General features: G+C 54.5%; 1 protein-coding gene across 2 annotated transcripts in view; it reads right to left on the bottom strand.

The window, feature by feature from the left end:
* TENT4A (terminal nucleotidyltransferase 4A) overlaps positions 1 to 19,186 on the bottom strand; it is a 44,890-nt gene extending 25,704 nt beyond the window's left edge. For both annotated transcript variants that reach the window (XM_060146852.1, XM_060146854.1), the window contains exon 1: positions 18,474 to 19,186. In XM_060146852.1, the coding sequence (XP_060002835.1) occupies positions 18,474 to 19,186 (713 nt within the window). The remainder of the gene's footprint in view (positions 1 to 18,473) is intronic.
* Between the last annotated feature and the right edge of the window lie 2,749 nt (positions 19,187 to 21,935).

Below are 21,935 nucleotides of genomic sequence, written 5' to 3'. Positions count from 1 at the left end.
ATGAAAAGAGATGACCCATTTCAGGAGGATGATATTCGATTTCAGAAGCTGGGCTGGCAGGGTTGCAGGGTCCCCGACTCTGTCTAAATCTGAACGGAAGCCGGGGAAGGCTGGCTGGTTCTGCAGGGGGCACCCACTGCCGGCTTTTCCCTGCCTCCTGGCCTGGGAGCCTCGGTGTCCAGCCCCAGGCACAGCTGCTCCCTCTCCCATTCCCAGCCCAGCGCCACCTGCAGGTTGTTCCACGGTGACGTCTCTGTACGCAAACAAGGAGGACAGGCAGACGCACTACAGCAGGAAAGAGACACGATGACACAAGGGACCAGAAGCGAGGACAGTGAAGTACATTTAAAATAAAACAGTGTGGACAGAAAAGGGGCAAAGCTAACAAGCCAAGCAGTTACTGACGCGGGTCTGCAAGGGGGAAGCACAGAGGGTGGCCTGTTCCCCTAGATCTGAAATCCCCACAGCTTTTTCTAAGGAAAGCCATGGTCAGAGGTCAGATTTCATTCACTGCTTTAAAGAACAGAAGAGCCAGATGAATGAACGCAACCTCCTCCAACGTGGTTACGAGACGTGTCAGCACCCAGTCCTGGAGGTAAGAGCTGTGCTCTCAAGTATTAACTCATCCGACTCTCCCAGCCCACCGTCCCCAGGGCCCCGCCCTACTGCTGCCCTGAGTCACGCCTCCCCTCCACACCCTCCAGGAACCTGCTCAACTCCAAGTGCTTGTGGAAAACCAGGCTTTTTGATTACAATGTAAAATGCCACAGAAAACACTAGAAACTCACTTCAACTGTTAATTTATTCTCTCCCTCTCCCACTCCTTCCAAGTCTTCTTAAAACCCTCAAAAGCCTTGAAAAGCCAGCGGTTTCTCAGAAGCTGGAGCTCCCTCCCCTCAGCTCCACAGTGCTCACTGTCTGCATTTTTGCCAAAAGCAACGGCTTGGGGAAAGTATTTGGAGTTATAACTACTGGAGTTTTACGGTAGATTTTCAAGCCCACATGGATGCACTTACACTAAGACAGCGGAGTCCGAGCGCCCCGGGGGACCAGGCGGCCCGAGTTAGCAGCTGCCTCTCCACCAGCTGCAAAGAAGGGCTCTGCCGGGCAGCGACCAGTGAGACCTGCAGCGAGTGACTGAATCACTTCTATTTTGGGGATGGACGATCCTTTTTTTTTTTTTTTTTTTTTTTTTTGCGGTACGCGGGCCTCTCACTGTTGTGGCCTCTCCCGTTGCAGAGCACAGGCTCCGGACACGCAGGCTCAGCGGCCATGGCTCACGGGCCCAGCCGCTCCGCGGCATGTGGGATCTTCCTGGACCGGGGCACGAACCCGCGTACCCTGCATCGGCAGGCAGACTCTCAACCACTGCGCCACCAGGGAAGCCCAGATGATCCTTTTTAAAACTCCCATTTCCTGACACAGTTAATGAGCTAATTATAAATCATTTTATTTATTTTTAATTATGTTACAGGCCAATTAATGTCTGTACCACTATTTAGAAAGTCTTGAATCAGACCTTCAAAGGTTGTTTATAATCTAAGTTCAAAAGTGTGAGGAAGCTGACTGAAACTGCAAAGCAGAAAGCCTGTGTGTTTCCAGAGCGTTCCTTCCAGCGCCCCCATCAGCCTGCCCGCGGGGTCTGCACCTCAGCCTCTCTCCGCTCCTGCAGCGCCCCACCTGTGCGCAGCTCCTTCTCTAGAGGGAGAGAGCCTCTAAAGAGCCTCTAAAATGTTAAGGGGAGAGGGAGGCCCTCAGAGAAGCTGCTGCACAGGGAGGGGCCTGAGAGCTGAGTGACAGACAAGAGGCGGCAGCGGGAGCCGGGCTGGGGGCGCTACTGCACCCGGCCCAGGCCACGGCCAGCCCAGGAAAGAAAGGGCTCAGACCCGCAAAAGAGCCGGGAGCTGGAGCAACCTAGAGGGAAGCACCCCACTCACGCGGTACATCCTCAACCCATCATGGGCAAGAACGACCAGTGGGCCTCAGCCCCCCAACACTGGTGTCCTACGGAACCCACAGTGCACTCCAGGACCCCCAATCTGGAGGAGCTCATGGCCGGGAGGGCCGCTGGGACACAGGGGTGCCAAGAAGGCACTTGGCTGGGCCCCGTGCACTGCTTCAGGCCACCGGCCACGCAGCCTCGCCGGACAGCCACAGCACAGACCCCTGCAGGCCACGGTGCTCGGAGGGAACCGGCAAGTCTGAAAGCAGGATGGCCTGGCCTTGCTCGCTAGCTCAAGTAGCTGGATCATTTTTGAGATGAAAACAGCTATATCCTCTGTCCTAATTTCCAGAGATGCTTACCCTCGTGAAGGTGAGCTGGATAATCTTTTGGGAAGCAGTATGTGTGAGAGCCTGAAAAGATGACTACCCTGAGACACTACACAATACCATCCATATTACCAGCATTTTCCTTAGTCTCCCAAATAGTCCTTGAGGCAAGTATTATTCAGTATTTTCTCCATTTTACAGATTTTAAGATTTTACAGATTTTAAGAAAACTATTCATTAGACAGATGGTAAATGGCCCAAGATTCCACGACCAGGACTCAAACCCAGAGCTGTGCAGCTCTCGATCTTGACGTTCAGCCACAGGGCTGTGAAGCCACACTCAGGAAGTGGCCCAACATACAGAAGCATGCAGACATATGCACTATGGGCTGTTTACAAAAAGTGAAAAGTTGTAAACATCTCTCCCTAGTTATTTAGGAAGTAATATACATCAATTCCATCTGTAAAAATTGTTTAAAAGAGTTTTTTTTTTTTTTTTGCGTGCCTCTCACTGTCGTGGCCTCTCCTGTTGCGGAGCACAGGCTCCGGACGCGCAGGCTCAGCGGCCATGGCTCACGGGCCCAGCCGCTCCGCGGCATGTGGGACCCTCCCGGACCGGGGCACGAACCCGCACCCCCTGCCTCGGCCGGCGGACTCTCAACCACTGCGCCAGCAGGGAAGCCCTAAAAGAGCTTTTTAAGACAGGAGGAATCACTTATCTAGAGTTAGATTTAAACAAACAAACAAAAATGACACATTTAGGGCTTCCCTGGTGGCGCAGTGGTTGAGAGTCCGCCTGCCGATGCAGGGGACGCGGGTTCATGCCCCGGTCCGGGAAGATCCCACATGCCGCGGAGCGGCTGGGCCCGTGAGCCATGGCCGCTGCGCCTGCGCGTCCAGAGCCTGTGCTCTGCAATGGGAGAGGCCACGGCAGTGAGAGGCCCGTGTACCATTAAAAAAAAAAAAAAAAATGACACATTTAAAGTAGCATTGAAAATAAGAGAGACATATGCTTTGTTAAGAACAGAAAAGTGTTAACAACAGGAAAATTATGGGTAGTTTCCTTTCTGTATTTTCCAAGTTTCTTCAGTAAGTACTTTATTGCTTTTATAATCATAGCCAAGAAAAAGTGTCATCACGTCAGCTTTACTGACACTGACTTTACTCCAAAGATCAAAGGGCAGACATCGCTGTGCTTAAGTCTTCTTTGAGACTGGCTGTCTTTGGCCTTTACATTAAGGCCAAACCCGCGTGGGCTTTCCCTTTGGCTCGGCCCATGCCCGGCACCCTGGGGGCCCAGGAACTACTCATGTGACTCTGCTCAGCTCCAAGGTGCAGCAAGGCTAAAGGCCCCTTCACCCCTAAAGTTCTGGTTCTAGTGCCACCCCAATTCACTGGTTTAGCATACACGCCCCCCTCAAAAGACAGGGCTCCTGAAAAAGCTAGCCTACAATCCCAGAAAAACCCCTGCAGATGTAGATGACTGAACCCAGAGACCTGTGAGGAAGGGGGTGTTCTCTCAAGTACCCCAACCCTCTCTGGCCACACCACACCAGGGACAGCTAACGGGCTTCCCCACTGTCCCAGCGCCCATTGACGGCACTGCTGTCAGACAGCTGTGTTGAGTAGGATTCTGAGGCTATATTCAGACTTAGAAACTTAAAATTCATCAGTGGTACTATCCTACCAGTATTCCTATTATGATGATAAGTAACTGACACGTACCACCTGCCTGCTCTGTCCAGTCAGCGTACGACACGCTTCACGAGGATGATCCTGAGAACCACCACCACCTCCCGTTTTACATATGCTCAGAGGCTGGACAACCAGCCCGAGCCTCACGTCTGGTGTGAGACTTCCTGGCACAAACGTCTGCAGTGTGTCTGTGCTCACGCTGCTCAGAGTGCGCCCCGGAGCTCCACACCCCATCGACTGCCCCTCCCATCTGCCTCCTGCAGACTTCTGGGGCCTCAGCTCCACTTCCACGGCACTAGCTGCTCCCTCCCTGGCCCTGACCCCTCGGTGGTGATGCTAGATGATGCGAGACGGTGAGGCCAGGTGATGCGAGACGTGCGCAGCCTCTCCCCAAGACACTGTCCTGGCGGGATAAGTCATCCCAATGACCCTCAGGACAGGAGAGCCCATGTGTGTAACGCACCTGACGGAGGGCATGCCAATCACCTTCCACGTGACCAAGAGTGGCAAAGCACTCGTTAAGCCTGTGTCCAGTCCCGTGCGGCCTGCAGATGTGACCAGAGTGGGCGCTCGTCATCGCCAGGTGCCAGTGCGCATGGCCACACGAACGCCAGGTCTCCCCACACGCCCGAGTGTCAGCATATCTGAGCGTCTGCTGTAATTAAAGCTACTAAACGTCCCTGTATCCAATATTTGCATATATATCAAAGCTTGACCTACAGTATTAGAAAAATAAAAACATAACTTTTAATTATCAAATGTTTACTTTTCATTCAATCAGCAGGAATGCCTCCATCCAGTGTAAAGGAGGCCGTAAATCATTTGTACCAATTCTGCTCAGCATGAACTAGGCGTGTCTACCTCTTCAAGTCTCAGGAGACAGGCCAGGCTCCAGGGTTCTGGCTCAAGATGGCAGGAAGAGCACACATCAACCTCCCAAGACCCCACCATGATGACCAGAAAAAAATGTTAAGAAAAAGGACAACATAACAGTGCTGGAAAACTAGCAAAAATAGAAAGGCAGGGAGGAAGGGAGGGCAAAGCAAAGAACTTAACGGATCCAAAGGTTTAAGTCAATATTGAAGTACACAAGGCAGACGCAAGTCATCACTGCACAGTTATTTACCGCCAAGCCACGATGGACCAGGTGGTGCTCTGACACAGGCTATAGAGTGAGCAAGACAGAATCAGTAAGTCCCCCGTGCTTGCTGAGCTGGGTTAGAGGCACGGAGAAGGGAGCAAAGTAAATAACCAAGATCAACCCCAAGTATAAGCACACTACGCAGAGATTCCAAATGGTGGTCACGGCTGTCTTTATGGCTACTTTAAATCGTATGGTCAGGGACAGCCTCCCAAAGAGCTGATACTGGAGCCAAGACAGAAGGGCAAGAAGCAGCCAGATGTGCAAAGATCAGGGGACGAACCTGGAGGCCCTGAGAGGAAGTCAGCAGGGCCTAGAGGACAGGGGGAGCCTGAGTCTGACACACCAGCAGCGAGGGTCTTCTGTTCCCTGGGCTGACTTCAGAGCACACGACACCAGGCTTCTGAGGACCCCGAGGCCATGAAAGGACCGGGCCAGATGAGCTGGGCCCTAAGAGGCTGAACTAATTCAGGGAACAGACTTCAGGCCCCCAACAAGGTGGCCCACGGACTCGCCCCAAGACTCGACTTTCCACATGGGGGCCGACAGGTCCCAGAAGGTCGGCCAAAGACGCGGCAGCCCCTCAAACCTGCAGCCTGACCTGAGAGGGAAAGTTTTAGGGGATGTCGGCGGGCTCAGAACACCCTCAGGTCGCATCAGCAGAGATGGCAACCCATGAACGTGGCACAGCAGACAAAGAGGAAGAGAAAGGGGCCCCGGACATCATGAGAACAAGGACCCCAGTGTGGGAGCAGACGCCAGCCGGGATCAGGAAAACCCACCCCCACGCTTCGTGCTACAGAAAACCTCAGTGAGAACGTGGTCGTAAACACAGGGTGAAAAGAGGGCAAGGAGCTGCAGGAGAGGACAGCGAAGCCACTGTGCCAACACCTGAGAAGGGCCCGTTTAAGGAAGACGGACAGAGAGGAAAAGAGAGTCAAGCCGTCCACGTGGAAAAGGTGGAAGATGAAAGCAGGGCCGCGCCAAAGGCCCGACAGGGGACCAGCCCCTGAGGTCAAGGCAGAGCCCGGCCTGCGGGTGGAAGGGCAGTTGCGGTCCAGGAAGGGCTGATGCAGGGCCAACGCTGCGGAAAGGACCAGGTGAGCACAAGAGGAAGGCGCGACCAGGCGGGCATCCAGAAGAAACCACCTCCCTGAAGCGGGATCAGTCTCGCCCCAGATCTCTGACAACATTCGCAGCCAGAGACATCGGGGAGCATGCCAAGGTCGTGAAGCGGGGACCCCGTTCTCCAGGCACCCAGCAGGCTTCGGGGAACGCGGAGCTCATGAGCTCTCCTGTACAAACTCGACTCCCAGCACGCAGCACAGATGGAACGCAGCAGGGCCGCATGGACCCGTGGAGCGGGCTGAGGGCTACCAGGCCGGGCCGGTCAGAGTGGAGTGAAGGGCTGTGCACAGAGCCCATCCCGCAGGGGGGCCAGGCAGTACGGCCCTTGGAGCCCTGCCGAAGATGTCCACCAGAACGTGGAAAGCTGCCGGCGTCCCGGTGAGAGCCTGGCACACAGCATGAAGTCTACGCAAAGACAGAACCCAGACTAATCGACTGCAAACTGTAGTGTTCAGGGCCAAGGCAGGATGGCAGGATCCGCTACGAAACCCTGCGGGACCCTCAGCTGCTCTGGGCTTCAGTCTCCTCATGTGAAACATGAGGATGCTGATGGCGCCCCCTCACGTGGCACTGTCAGGAGGATTTAATGAATACAAACAAAGTATTTAGAATGGGGTCTAGCACTCAGTAAGAGCTCAACAAATGGTAGTGATCATAATTGCAGAACAAAATACAAATGCCTAACTCATGGTGGCAGACAAACAACATAATGCAAATCAGGAGCTGGGAGGCTACATAAAGGGTTGTCTTAGTCTGCTTGGGCTGCTGCAAAGGGATACCACAGACTGGGCGCCTTAAACAACAGACATTTATGTCTCACAGTTCTGGAAGCTGGAAGTTCAAGATCCAGGTGCCAGCAAGGCCGGGTTATGGGGAGGGCCCTCTTCCTGGCTCACAGACTGCCGACTTCTCAATGTGGCCTCACATGGTGGAGAGAGAACGAGTGAACTCTCTGGTCTTTCTCATAAGGGCACTAATCCCATGATGAGGCCCCACCCATGACCTCATCTAAACCCATCACCTCCCAAAGGCCGCACCTCCTAATGCCACCACATTGTGGCTTCAACCTACGATCTGAGTGGAGACAACTCAGTCCATAGCAAGGGCTAACATCGCTAACCTACATGGCAGCAGACAAACTGAAGTGATTTCATTAAAACTTTAACTTTTCTTTGCACTTAGCCACATAAGGTTTTTAATCTTCTTTATATTCTTAGTCTCAGCAACATCTCTTAGAAACTATTATTTCTTTTTGAAGTTGAACACTACTTTTGCTTTCAAGCAAAATTAATAATTTAGTAAATTGTATTTAAGGAGAACATAAATTGTAATACAAGTATTTCTGTTGATCAATGCATGTGTCCGTCCATACAGGGCTTAGAGAGATGCCTACAATGGCAGTCACCTAATGGGTCCATGGTTATTTCTGGGTGGTGGGGTTGAGTGATTTTTAAAGCTTTCTGCTTTTTACCAAAAAATACATACAAATCTGTTTTATAAAAACAATATCATTATTTAAAAATCAGCATAAAGCACAGCCCAAATCAGTCTCTCATTTTAAAGCAACAAGCAAACAGAACCATAGAGGCACGGTGTCACGCAGAGCCGTGCTGTCACCGGTTCATAAAGGAGCCACTGGAGAGCCGCAGGGTGATAGACCAGGGCCTGCTACTGGCTCTGCAGGAAGCTACTCAGATTCCTCTTCGGTCCATCTGCGGGGTGCCCGAGAGATGTACAGGGATGGGGCGGAGCTTCATGATGTCGTGTGCTACCCCTCCTGAGAAGCCAGTAGTCATTTCTCTTGACCTAGAGACTGGAACTCAACGTAAGCAAGTGTTTTCTTCCTATTGTTATTCCTCTTTGGACAATCCCCTCTTTGCTCCGAGGGTCCAGCAGTTAAGAAGACGGGCTGTGGCATCAGACTGCCTGTGCTCCCATGCCAGCTCTGCACCTATGGGCAGTGTGAGCCTCACACCCTCTCCCACACCACCCCCTGCTACACAGTAAGGAGACAAGAGCCCCTCCCTCTCCTGGGAGGGGCGAGGGCTCAGTAGGGCCAGCGACGATTAACACCATGACAGGTACTGAGGACCATTCACCTGATGGGAGCAGAGGAAAAGGTGAAGCATCCAGCTGCTACGGAAGGCTCCGGAACACTGAGCCGTCTTCCCAGCCCAGCTTTTTACTTACTTCCTAGGGGCTTACTCTGATCCCAAGAGGCCCTTTTTACTCTTACCAATTTTGCAAGCTTCCCTTCATTCCAGGCCTTAGCCTATGACAATTCTCACAGGTCCCCATTCTTTGGAATTTGGTCTCAGTTCTATACTCTTATTTCTATCCATCATATTGTACGCAGGTTTTGTTCGTCTGTCTCTTGTGAGGCAGTCTTCGAGAGAGGCACCGATTCTTTAGACAGATTCCTCACCCACGTTTTTACAGGAGATAATTTCTAACAACACTTCAGAATTTCTTTGCATTTCACAAGCCTCTTTTCTATTTCAGTCATTTCAGAGTTATACTTCAATTTTTTGATCCGTTTGCTTACGTTTAGAAAAGACGCCAGTAACCAAAATCCTCCTTACTGCGTGGCGCTAAGCCCCCCGCCCCCGCACCAGTTCACCAAGTTCCTGCTTCTGGCTCTTTTCTCTGGGGGCACCAACCCCTTCCTGGGAGGCACCAGTGAACACAGGGGCTTTCTTGTCAAGCAGGCCTGCGCTGAGGCGCCCGTTCTTTTACCTTCTAGTAGCACCCTGGGCGAGATGCTTCTTCATCTACCAAGACTTAAAACGAGTTACTGGCCGGGGGAATTGGGAGAAAGCAGGATCTGCAGCGAAGGCAGCGCCTGACACCAAGGAGGCAGTCGGCAAACGCTCGCCAGTCCTGTTTCTCGGCCTTTCCACTGTCTTCCAGAAAAACACAAGCCAACGATTCATCGGATGCTTCGTTTTTCATAAAGTGTAACTTCTAAGAATAACCCAGATGGCAGGAGCCCTGCTGCCTCCACCACGACTGCCCCCAGGCAGCTTCGGACGTCTGGGGGAAGCAGGAACTCCTTGTACTACAGCACCAGGATGGGCTTCTGGTCCCCCAGCGCTCCCCCACCCATCTCCCGCATCTCTGTCATTGGTCACCTGACTGGCAAAGTCCTTATGGGAGGACCTGGGCCCCCTCCCCCAGTCTGCTCTCTCTAGGAAGGCAGAAAAGCAAATGGCCCTCAGCAGACACACGAAAGCCAGGTCTGCAGAGCAAGCTGCTAGTTTCCATTCCCGCGTCTTGGGGGCGGCTCCTTCGTTTCAGGAACTTCGTTTAAGCTCTTCATTTAAGAACTATTTGCAGCTCCCCAATGTCAGAGCTAGACTGACATTTCCACATGCAGCACCTTTGGCCAGATCACATTAGCCTGTCTAGGCTTTGCTTTTCTGTCTCCAAAGCAAGAGAAAAACTACCCGTTTCATGGGCCTGCTCTGAGAACTCAGGGAGGAACCTCGTGCAGAGGGCCGACCCCATGCTGGAGTCCCTGTGCTCTGCTGCTGCTGCCCAAGGACACTGCCCGGTGGGAAGAGGCTGGATTATGTCATCAGCCCGTGTGCACAGGTGCAGAGAACCACCACCTGCCTGCTGGACCAGACACCCCGAGCCGTAGGAACCCATCTTATACTTCATGTGTTACTGAAACAGCAGCCCTCTGAGAAGGATTTACACTAGAAACGCAGAAACAATTTCTGGAGCTTTGCAGTGGTGACTCGCTGAGTAGTGCAGCTTTCGCTGCTGTTGGAGTTTGACTGAGTCAAGTAAGGAATCTAAAGTTACTGCAGTTCGGTGCTGTCCAAACATAAGACCATTTAAATTTCAACTAAAATTAAAAACAATTAAACTCCAGTTCCTCAGTCCCATCAGTCACATTTCAAGTGCTCAGTGGTCACACGTGGCCAACGACTACTATACTGGGCAGCACAGAACTAGAGCCCCCCCCCATCCTCACAGAATGTTCCACAGATGGTGCTGTTCTAGTTCTGACCTTCCCAGGCCCTCACTTTTGCTTCCTGCACTATACACAGAACATGTGCTAAAAGCTGCAAAGAGCTCAGAGAAATAGGATAACATCCACTCCTCCCACTCTGCAGAGAACAAGACCAAAATCCCAAACAACTCTAAGCAAGTTACACAGGGCAGCACACACATACCTGATAAACACATCAGGAAAACCCTGAAAGCTCTGGGAAGACAAGATTCTTACTTAAAAATCTAGAGGACACACGCCTCAGGCATTGTTTAAATTTTTAAAAATAGAAAAGTTTGCCTTGGCTCAAAAGGAGAAAGCATTTCCACGCATCAGGTGGGTCTGTCTCCAGCTGTGCGCGCTGCCTGCCCTGAGGACACCAACTGCAAGTCTTCAGCAGTCTCTCCAAGAGAAAAGTTTTGGCCTGAGAGGAAAAGTTCTCCGTATCCGGTTGGCAACAAGAAGTTTGGTTTCCATTTCTTTAGAGAAGAGAGGAGAAAAGGAAAGGAGCAGCCCTCCTAATTCCCCCACGTGACCACTCACACAGCGAGCCCACGTCTCCTTTCTCTAATAAGCCCTGCAAGGGCAATGGGGCAGGCCCTGCTCCACGGGTGGGACGCTGAGGCTCAGAAGTGAGAACCCTCGATGAAGACAGCCATGTCCAGACCCAGGAGCCAGGCTACCCGAGATGCAGGCTAGCCGGCAAGCTCAAGGCCTCGCACATGCTTCCTGATGCTAAAGGGATGGAAGAAAAACAAACGCACAAGTAGTTTGATTTTTCATTTCCCTTTAACTACTAGCATTCTAGCCATTCCTTCAGATTCCCAGGATTCCAGAAACGTTAAGATCACCTGAAATCTCTTTCAAACATGAAAAGATAGAAACTACCTACATCCACATGTTATCACTCAGGAAATTAACTCTGATCTCAAACCACAGAGAGCTTAAATGATTGTTCGGAGCAGCTGATTTGGGAACTAAAAAAGAGCACAAACCCACAATAAAAAGGCACGGTGCTGATCATCAAAGCCACTCCCCGCCAGGGGGAACCTCAGAGCCCTCAGTCAAGTCCACCCTGTCGGTGCAGAGAAGGACAAACTTCAGAGCCGAGCCTCGCTGGCCAGGGCGGGGCCCAGCCTCCGTCCCCTCCCACCAGCAAAGGGAACACAGGCCTTGGAAGCCCAGGCCACGTGCGTGTGAACAGATGACAGGACGCTCACCAGGTACCAAGTTTTCTAACTTTTCATGTCAGGTATTAATTTTATAGTAAGAAAAAGACCAGTTGGAACTAAACGGAGATGCCTTTCTAACGGAGAATAGAATTTTTGTTGAATGTTTTGTTTTTACATTCTGTCACAAGGCATAAAACTGATTTAACCGCACTCTTCAGGAAGGCAGGCAGATACACTGCAAGAGATTTCACTTCATTCTGCATTTAAATAACTTCAGAGTTGGCAATCAAGTCTGCAGAAATTCTAAGACAAACAGCAAAAGTTATTTTTAGCATTTGGTTTATTTAAACTCTGCAGACTGGCCGCACCTCACTTGCCCCTCTAAGCTGCCAGCGTCCTTCTCTCTTCCTTTCCTTCTTTCATTCACTCACTCACCAGACACTTACTCAGCAGCGGCTTGGTGCATGCTTGGCACTGGGAATGCAGGCTAGGCCGCAGCCTATCCTCCCCCGAAGAGACCCAGCAGAGCAGGGGTCAGTTTTTAAGAGTAGTGGTGACTCCACAGAAAGGGACAGAGCTCTGAGGCGGGGCTTCTGGGCAGGACACCACTCCCATTAACCTGCGCTTCAGGGTCTTCTGCAAAGCAAGGATGGACTGTGGGGATCCATGTACTGACTACGGAGGCGACTTGGGTGAGTCACCGACCTTCCTCCCCCAGCACAGGAACGGCACCTTTCCTAAGCTGACCAGTGCAGGATACCTCACAAACGGGACTTTTCAATCACTGTAATTTCCGTATGTTCATCCCCATGGCTTTCACATAACCTCTTCTCAGATGACATATTTTAAGAACAGTCCACGTGAGAAAGGCACAGAAAGGCACTCGCAGCTATGATCACTCTGGCTGTCCCTGAGTTCAGGGGTGACAACCAGGCCAGAGGACAGACAATCTGCAAGAGTCATCGTGATGGGCTGGAGTCCAGTCAGAGGAGAGAAGTGTTGGAAAAGAAAAACACAACCTGTGTTCCCACAGCACAGAAGTCTACGTATGAGAGAACACCTGCACGCGCAGCAGGCAGCCCCCAGAAGATTCTGTACCCGGACCCCCGGCACCTGCGGCCGTGATGAAATTGTCACTGCTCCTGTGATTATGCTGTATGACTACGTGCCCTAAACACAGACAGTCACTTGGGTGGACCTGACCCAACTCCATGAGTCCTTAATGCAGAAGGCTTCCTTCAGCTGGCAGCGCCATCTAGAGATTCAAAGCCCTGAGGTGGGTTTGAAGATGGAAGGGCCTCGAGCCAAAGGATGCAGGTGGCTTAAAGGAGCTGAGAGAGGCCCCAGCGGGCATCCAGCAAGAAGTCAGGGGCCTCAGTCCTATAACTGCAAGGAATGGAATCATGCCAATAACAGGAGTGAGCTCACAGGAGGACCCTGAGCCCCGGCAGAGAACACAGTGGGCAGCCCCGAGACTTCAGCCAGCGGGGTGCCTGTGCAGAGAACCCAGCCCCCAGTGCCAGCCTCTGACCCACAGAACCTGTGAGACATCAGTGAGTGCTGCTGTAAAGCCACGGAGCCTGTGGACATTGGTTACACAGCAGCAGCAAACCAGTGCAGCATGGAAATCCTAGCATAAGATATTTCCTTTTTAGTGCAAATCCCAAGTCACTGGGGAGAGGCACCTGTGAGCACCTCACTGGGAGGCTCGTTCATACTGGGGGCAGATGTCTGGGGCACCTGTCTCGACTACGGAGACCACCCACCTGCCCTTCCTCGGGTGCCACACCCACTCAGCACCCTTCTGAGAGGAGAAATCCCTGACAAGCTGACCAGAGTCTTCTAGGCAGGCCTCTGCACAGCTGTGCTGGCCAGTGGCAATTTCCAGGTGACGCCGTGGCTTATGACAACCTCCTATGACTCCAGTGAGAGATTCAGTCACCCCTCCCCGGTGACCCTGCCTTCTGGCTGTACCATCAAAATCAAGTTTCTAAATCTGAACATCACAGGTTTTTGTTTGTTTACTACAACCCTCTTCTACTTCACAACCCAAAACCCAAATCTTAAACCATAATGACCTAACCGTGGCGCACAAATCCTTATTTTCCAAGGATGACTGTTATCTCTCCTTCTATTTACATGAATCCATTTAAAATGGGGGCCAAAATTTCATATTAAACAGCAACCAAAAGAAGGTCTGAGACTTTACTTTGAAAAACAGATCTTAAATTCTGAAAAACTTGTTTACTTTAAAACACTTAAAAATACGTTTAGGAGCAATCAAGTCACAACCACGTGTCACATCTAAGAGGCCACAATGGCACTGCCTTGGCACTGCTTTTCCAACCAGAGCTCACAGCAGCAGGACGTCTGCTTTATCCCACCCTGACCTCCACAGCAGGAGCAGTCGGGAGGCCATTCTTCACAAGATCATTCGAGAGCCCACTTTTCAGAGGACTCCTCATATCCTGACCCTCCACTTCCAGAGCTCCGTCCCGCCCCTCCCCCTCCCCCTCCTGGGCAGCCCCGTCTCCGAGCGTCAGCTGTGCTAGCTTTGCCCATCCTCCTTTACCAGCACCCAGGCATCACTTTCCCCGACTGTCACAGCCACCATCTTGTGCTGGATTTTCAATTTCACTTTGCAGAGAGACTGGCCGTGGCGTGAGGGGCAGGGACAAGGATGCAACTTTCACACAGGGAGGAGTGTCCGAGCAGGAGCTAATTTCATGAACGGTCAGTGCAGCAGCAAACTCGTGCCCAGCGCGTCACCCTCGGGCCCTCCAAGGATTAAACACTCAGAAAACAAGGCCCACGTGTGCCACCATCTCACAATAACCATTCCTGTGCATCCCCGGACGTCTGCAGGAAGACATGAGAATGAGACAAAGGCAACAAGAGTGGTGACAGCCATGGTCCATGGCGGGTCCTGCTGGCCCTTCACCTGTGCCCTCCCACTGGTCCCCTAAGGACGGGCCGTGGGAGACCATTCGTTGGACTGTAGGTAGTGCCACGTCAGGCTGGAGGCACAGAGGGAGAGAGGAGGGATCCTGAATCTTCTCCAGGCACTGACTCGGGAGAAAGGGGAAAAGAGAACATGTGTGGAGTTAGAAAGAACCCAGGCCGGGGCCCAGCAGGGCACGCTGGCCTCTCCCCAAAACAACATCTGTCGGCTTCTCACAAACTTCAGGCTAAGTGAATTTTCTCTGAAGGAACAGAAGATGTTAAAAAAATGAAATACTGTCAAGGGACCTGCAGGGAGGGTGCTGCGTGTGACTCTGCACACTGCGGGCAGGCCTCAGAGGACAAACGCTGAACCTAAGCCAGGGCAGGGCCCGGACTGCAGGCATCCGCCGGGGCGCTGGGTTCTCTCCCATTCCAGGATCTCCTTCCTGGGGGCCTGCAGGCACCAGGAAGGATGCGGCAGAGTATCTGAGGTCCACGCTCCCACTCTCACTTATGCAGGACTTCTCTTTACCTTTGATCTGGGAAGGTTTCTGAAGCTGTTGAGACTGACCCAGGCAAAGTCACAAAGTACTGCTGGGTCAGGAGACAAGGGCCAGAGAGAGTGGCGGCAGCCAGAGGCCGGGACACATGCTCAGGGTCAGTCTCAAGACTGAGAGCTCAACCAAAGAAACTGACTAAGAACTAGAACCAGCGGCAGCTCCAAAACAAGAATTTGACCTTCTCCACTCTGAAGGTTCTCGCACTAATTCCTGTGCACTTTCACCTGCTTTTTCTTCGTCTTAGGATGCAAACAGGTTGGCCACCTTACAAGGCGGCTGCCAGGCAAAGCTCCCAAGGGCAGAAACCCCCCCAAGAAGGAAGGGATGGTGCCAGTTGCGACATGGGCTACCAGGCAAAGGCCCAGTGGGGTTCAGCTGACGCTACTCACCCCCCCAGCAACTGCTTACCCTTTCTTGAGGACTGCAGACACTGTCTTTCCAGAAATGCTGTCCTGAGACTAGATGGGCTGAGCAACGTCTCATCAACAAGATTTTTTTCTGCTGGCTGGCCTAGGCGATCTCTTATCCTCAGTTCTTTCCCTGTCTAAGCCACAAGTGAGGGACCTTCTGGTGGCCTTCCTCATCACTCTGGGTAGGCTGGAAGCCTAAAGAAAGTTCCAGACACAGCTATCTCTTGATACCAAAAAGTCAGTTGGAGAAGCCCAGCAGGCCCATGGCAATGTCTTTTCACGAAGGACGACGCCTCCCTCCGGGGCACTCTTCCTCCGCTCCGCCCTTCTAGATGGGCAGTCCGCTAGGATTCAGAGCAGTGAACCAAGCGTAGGGTATTCACCCTTCCAGGCAAGTGACAGGCAATCCTAGCAGACTCCTCCTCTAGGCAGGGATGGTAGAGAGTGGACAGGCCCAGGGCCACCCATAGAGGCGGGCAAGGAAGGGCGGCCAACACAGCCCGCCTATTTAGGTGGGCCGAAACACAGAACTCCTGGCCGCTTCGGAGCCCACTCTTCAGCCCTACACGACTTGGAGCTGACTTCTAACAGGCTGATGGGGGTGGAGGCGGGGGACCCTGACAGGGAGTGGAGACCCCAGGCAGGGCCCAGAGGGGCAGCACCCGGGAAGCAGGCCGGGTATCAGGCTTTGCCTCTAACCTAAGGGGGGCGAGGGAGGTGCCCGGGGGTGGGACCTGACCCAGGCTGCTGCCAGAGGAGAAAAGCCCACTGGCCGTGCCGGGAACGGTCCAAGGGGGGCAAGAAGGCGTGATGACCACCTCGGGGTTCATGAGCAACCTCACTAGAGACGACGACAGGCCACGTGACAGTGAGGAGGACAGGCAGAGAGAGACTGGACAGGCAGGGCTCATGGGCCCTAGGTGCGGGCAACCCGGACTCAGGTTTCCAAGTCAGGGTCCTGAGGCTGTGTCTCCCATGCCGACCCCATCCCCAGATCCCAGGGCAGCACCTGGCAGGTAGTAGGCTCATTTATTAAGGAAAGCGACAGCAACCTATGTACTGAGGCGTACTAGAAACTATGGGTGAGGAAACAGCTTCCAGAGCCTGAGGAGTTTGCACAGGGGTATCACACTGGCACTGCTGGCAGCTCATGAGAGGAAGAAGCGGGACTCCAGACGGTCTGGGCCCAAAAATGCTCTACAAGCAAAGACCACGCGCCTTCTGTTTTCCAAGTGCTAAGACACAGAGTCAATTCCAGTTACAAGACAGGCTGGAAACCTACAGGTCCCCCAAAGAACTCTTACGTTTAACGCCATACATCAAGAAACTGTGTCCGGGACTTCCCTGGTGGCACAGTGGTTAAGAATCCGCCTGCCAATGCAGGGGACGGGGGTTTGAGCCCTGGTCGGGGAAGCTCCCACATGCCGCGGAGCAACTAAGCCCGTGCGCCACCAACTACTGAGCCTGCGCTCTAGAGCCCGCGAGCCACAACTACTGAGCCAGCGTGCTGCAACTACTGAAGCCCGCGTGCCTAGAGCCCGTGCTCCACAACAAGAGGAGCCACTGCAATGAGAAGCCCGCGCACCACAACGAAGAGTAGCCCCCGCTCGCCACAACTAGAGAAAGCCCACGTGTAGCAATGAAGACCCAATGCAGCCCAAAAAATAAATAAATGAAAGAAAGAAAAGAAGAAAGGAAGAAACTGTGTCCCCACCACCTCTTCTTAGAAAGTTCTACAAGTAAGAACTGTAGAAAGAGAGGGAAGAGGAGTCTGGGCTCCTCCCTGGGGCTGAGTGCATGCTCAATGCTGCAAGGAATTTAAGAAAGTAATGCTTCCAACCCACACCAGGTGAAACAAGTTGCAGAACGCAGCTATTACTGTGTAGCATACACTCTCTAAAGTAGTATCAACTTAAGTGTTTTACAACACATTTCAAAGCAGAATAAACAGACCTATGAAAAGAAAAAGTTACTTGAAGAGATAATTTCAATACCAAGCAATTGAGGAATTTCTAAGCCTCTAATGTTTTCCAACCCTAACACCCAGGAAAATCATTAGATGCCCTTTAAGTCAGCATGAGATTGTACAAGGAGAGTTTATGATTTAAATCCTGAAATACCAACATAAAACCTACATACAGATATCTTGTTTCCAGTGCTCAGAAAAGCACAGGAAGGTAAGAGGGCTGGGTAAGTAGCACTCACACCTGAGCAGCGTCACCTGGGACAGCTCACACACAACACACAACACACACACCACACACACACACACACACACACACACACACACACACACACACACACACACACACACACACACACACACACACCCCTCTTTTTAACCAGTCCTTGCGTCTGTAATTGCACTAACCCTAAAAGGAACTTCTAATCCCCTTTAGGCTGATGTGGAAATACGTAAAGCAGAAGTGACGCTTTCCAGAGAATAAGTATTTGCTACAAACGTTTTTTTACTTTCTTTGAATGATACTAACTTGTTTTAAAAAAAATGCAGATGATGCTATTTGTCACTTTCGGCACAAAATTAAACCGTAACATTGAAACCCCCTCCCGAAAATGTAATTTTTAAATTCGCTGTTGGTTAAATTGTATCGTTACAAAAAACCTAATCCTCTTTCAAATGTATTTCCGCGGAGAAACAAAGTTAACATTTAACCAATGTTTACCTTCCACTTAATTCAAATTCCTGGCAATACTATAATTCTCTGCAAGGTAACAAACTCCACACCTATCTGCACCCCACTTTGACAAAAGGTCCCTAACCTGTCGGGGTGGGGTGGGAGGAGATGGAGAGAAAGTTAGGCGACCTCCTTTCCAGTTTCGCCAGGGAGAAAAGGAAAACATCTGCACAAATCGGACTCAACGGTCCCTCTCCTACACTGTTAGTGCAAGAATCCGGACATTTCACTCGTTTGTTAAGAGAAGTTTAAAATGGAAATAACAACCTCCCAGGGAGTCGGACGTTGGCCTCCAACATCCACCCTCGGGAGCCCGGATGGGGACCTCCGAGCTCCCGCGGTGCTGCCCGGGGAGCCGCGCGGCAGGGTGGCGCGCCCGGCCGGGCCGGGATTCCCACGGGCGGGCGCCGCCCCCCCCCCCCGCCCCCGGTCCCCGCGCCGCCCCGCGCGCACTCACCCCTGGATACCCGGGCTGTACGCGCGGCTCTTCCACGGCGTGCCGGGCCGCGGCGCCTGGGGCCCGGGGCCGCCTCCTCCGCTCAGCGCGGCCGCGCGGCTGCCGGACAGCAGGTAGTTGAGGCCGTACGTGCTGGCCTTGTTCTCGCGTTTCCGGCGGCCCGGGTGGAACTGATGCTGCGGCGGGGAGCCGGCGGGCGCGGGGCCGCGCGGCCCGGGGTGCCCGTTGGCCGCGCCGGGGCCGGTCGAAGGACCGTCGGCGAAGTGGAAGAAGGCGCCGCCGCGGCCTCCTCCCGCCCGGCCGAGCGAGGCGCTGCTGGAGGACGACGAGGAGCAGCCGGGGCTCTCCGTGCCCGACTCGGCGTTGGACGAGGACGACGACGACGACGACAGAGACGGCGACTTGTGCAGGCGCCGGGCGCCCTCAGCCGCGGGCCCGAGCGCCGTCAGCAGTGCGGGGGGCAGCGCGGCGGGGCCAGGCGCGGGCGGCGGGGGCGACGCGGCGGGCACCGCGGGCCCCGCCAGGCCGCCGCCGCCCAGCCCGGCCGTCCCCGCCGCGGCTGCCGTGTCCAGTGCCGGCGAGTTGAGGCAGAAGTAGGACGCGAAGCCCGAGCCGCCGCGGCCCACGCCCTGCGAGGTCTCCCAGATCTGCATCCACAGGGCATTGGCTGGCCCCTTCTGCTCGGGCTGGATCCAGGCCACGCGCGGATCCATCCACGCGCCGCCCCGCGGGCCCGCGCGCCCGTCCGCCCCGGCCCCGCCCCCGCCGCGCCCCGAGCCCCGGCCGCGCCGCGCACGGACGGACGGACGGGCCGCGCGCGGCCGGGCGGACGGACGGGCGGGCGGGCCTGCGCCGCGGCTCAGGCCGGCTCGCGGGCGGCGGCTCCCGTCGGGGTCCCGGCTCGCGGCGACCTGGAGGGGCCCGGGCAGGCCGCGGCGGGCTGCTCAGGCCTGTCGGGCTCCCTTCACGCGGCGCGGGGCGGGCGCGGGGGCCGCGGCGGCGGCGTTCCACTCGGGCCGGCGGGAGAGGCCATCGGAGGGGGCGGGCGGCAGGGCCGAGGGGGCGGGCCCAGGCGCCGCGCAGCCCGGGACCCGCGGGAGGGCCGCCGCCGTGCGCCCGGCCCTCGGTCACGCTTGCGCCGCTTGCTCCGCGTTCCTGCAGCGGCGGCGGCGGCGGCGAAAAGACACTCTCAGCGGCGACAGGGCGCGGGGGAAGGAGGGGGCGCCGCCGCCTCCGCTCCAATGAGGGGCGGGGAGGGAGCGGGGCGGGGGCTGGCGGGGAGGAAGCGCGGCCGCCCTTGCCGGGACCGGAACGCCAGTGCGCACGCGCTGCCGATTTCAAATCCTCACTAGACACCGCCGCCTTGGTTACCGCGCCTGCGTACTGGGGTTCTCCTCGGCGAGGGCCGGGGGGCAGCGGGGGAGCGCGGGGGGCACCGCGACGGAAGGATACGCGACAGGGAGGGGCTGGAGGGGGGCGGCGACGGCGGCGGTTTCGTGGGCCTTTCTAGACCAAACTGGTCTGCGGTGGGACACGGAGAAGCCGCGAGGCGGCGCGCAGTCCTCGGCCCGGCAGCGGCCGACAGCCCCACCTCCCTCCGCCGCGCAAGGCTGAGGCGTGGAGACATGCGCGCTGGCCTTGGGGTACCGGCAGCCGCCTAGCCGCGCCGCGCGTGCGCAGGGACGGGAGGCCGGCGCTGCCGGTGGACGTTCTGCACCCCCGTGCGGGGTCCTCGCCCTCCGCTGGCCGACCTTCCAGACCTGCGTAGGGAACTGACAGCCCCCACTGCGGTCCCGTCGCTGCTCCAGGGAAAGGACAGAGATGCCCGAAGCCCCCTCCCGTCCATCAGGGTCCTGCGTGCCGCCGGTCACGCTGCGGTCCCTCGTGTCGGCGCCCTCACAAGTGCTCGCCGGCGTCCTCCCGGAGGAGCAGGTCTTACACCCTGCGCCCGGCCGGCACTGGCCCCTGAGCGGCTGCCAGGAGCGGGGCCCAGGGGTGCCCTGGCAGAGCCCTAATCTGCCTGTTTCCTCACAGGCTTTTTTAGTTTCATTTAAAAATGACTTTCTATGCAGAAACGGGTGTTAAAACTTTCAGCTTAGCTCACTGGAGCGATTTCCCGAGGCAAGCTTGGCAGTGCTGCCCATCAGAGAAACAGCCCGTGTACGTGGGTGTCGGACGCGTGGCCTTGGCTGTTCGAGCTGGCACGGGTTCGCAGGATGCATTGGAGAATTGCCCAGCTGTCTGCTCTTTGAGTTCCCCGTGTCCAGAGGATGCTCTGAGCCGGGTCTGACAATAGTATTGTTTGGAATACAAAGCTAACCACGCAGTCTGTGAGATCCAAAGCAAGCCTGCCTTTGCCATGGCAGCCCAGACTGCCTGCCGGACCCCGCGGACCGCGCCCCCCCCCCCCGCCCCCGCGCGTCCTGGTCTGAGTCCGGGGAATGCGTTCCCGGGCCAGGCGACTTCACGGCACCGAGCCAGGGACCTGAGGCTGTGTGCCTCACTCCCACAGCGCCTGGGCGCCATTCCTGTTAAATATGTGGGAACGAGGCGAATTTCAAATGGTCTGTTCCTCGTCTGTGTCAGAGGTGAGTCGACATTACCAAGTGCTTGACGCCTCAAACCTTGTACCGACATGAAAAGTCCGTGTGTTGCATACTAAGGTTTTTTGCCAGATGATAAAAGTGGCTCTTTGAGTTCAGACGTTTTTCAGTACCTGTATATTGTACATGTGGAAATTATGATCAAGTATTAGAACATGTCCAGTTAAATAAACTACAGAAAATCGCACACAAGCAAGTTAGGCGCCATTCTGGAACTCCTTGCTCCCAGTGCCTCAGGCCAAAACCCCTGGAGTCATCCCAGCCTCCTCTGTCTCCATAACCAATACGCCCTCTTGGCTTCACCTTCGGAAACAGCCAAAGCCCTACAGCTACCCTCAGTCCACCCTACCCCCTACCTACACCCCCCTTCAAGCCACCAATATTTTTAGCCTATTTTAGACAGTGCCTTCTAGCTGGTTTCCCCTATTCCATTCTTAGCCCTTTGGCATTGTCTCCCTACAGCCACTTGAGTGATCCTTTAAAAAACGAATGTGGACTTAAAAAATAATAATAATAAGATCATGCCACTTTTCTGCTCAAAACCCTCTGGTGGCTTTCTTTCTCACTCAACCTTACTGTGATCTACAAGTCCCTGCATTGTCTGGTGCCCTATCCTAGCCTGATCAAGTCACAAGCCAGTGGGCACACTCCTACCTCAGGGCCTTTGCACTTGCTGTTACATCTGCCTGGGATGCTCTTCCCCGAGATGTCCCTCCCCACTCTCAGGTCTTAGTGAGGACTTCCAAGTGGCTCTGTTTAAACTACAAAGCTAGCCTTCAACACTCCCTGCTACCCTACCCTGCATTATTTTTCTTAGCATTCATCTCCGTTAGTTTCCTAGGGCCACATAACAAAATAC

The sequence above is a fragment of the Lagenorhynchus albirostris genome, chromosome 3 (assembly GCF_949774975.1).
Source record: "Lagenorhynchus albirostris chromosome 3, mLagAlb1.1, whole genome shotgun sequence".
Taxonomy (NCBI): domain Eukaryota; kingdom Metazoa; phylum Chordata; class Mammalia; order Artiodactyla; family Delphinidae; genus Lagenorhynchus; species Lagenorhynchus albirostris.
The sequence above is the reverse complement of the archived record's forward strand: the minus strand, read 5'-3'. Positions and strand labels throughout refer to the sequence as shown.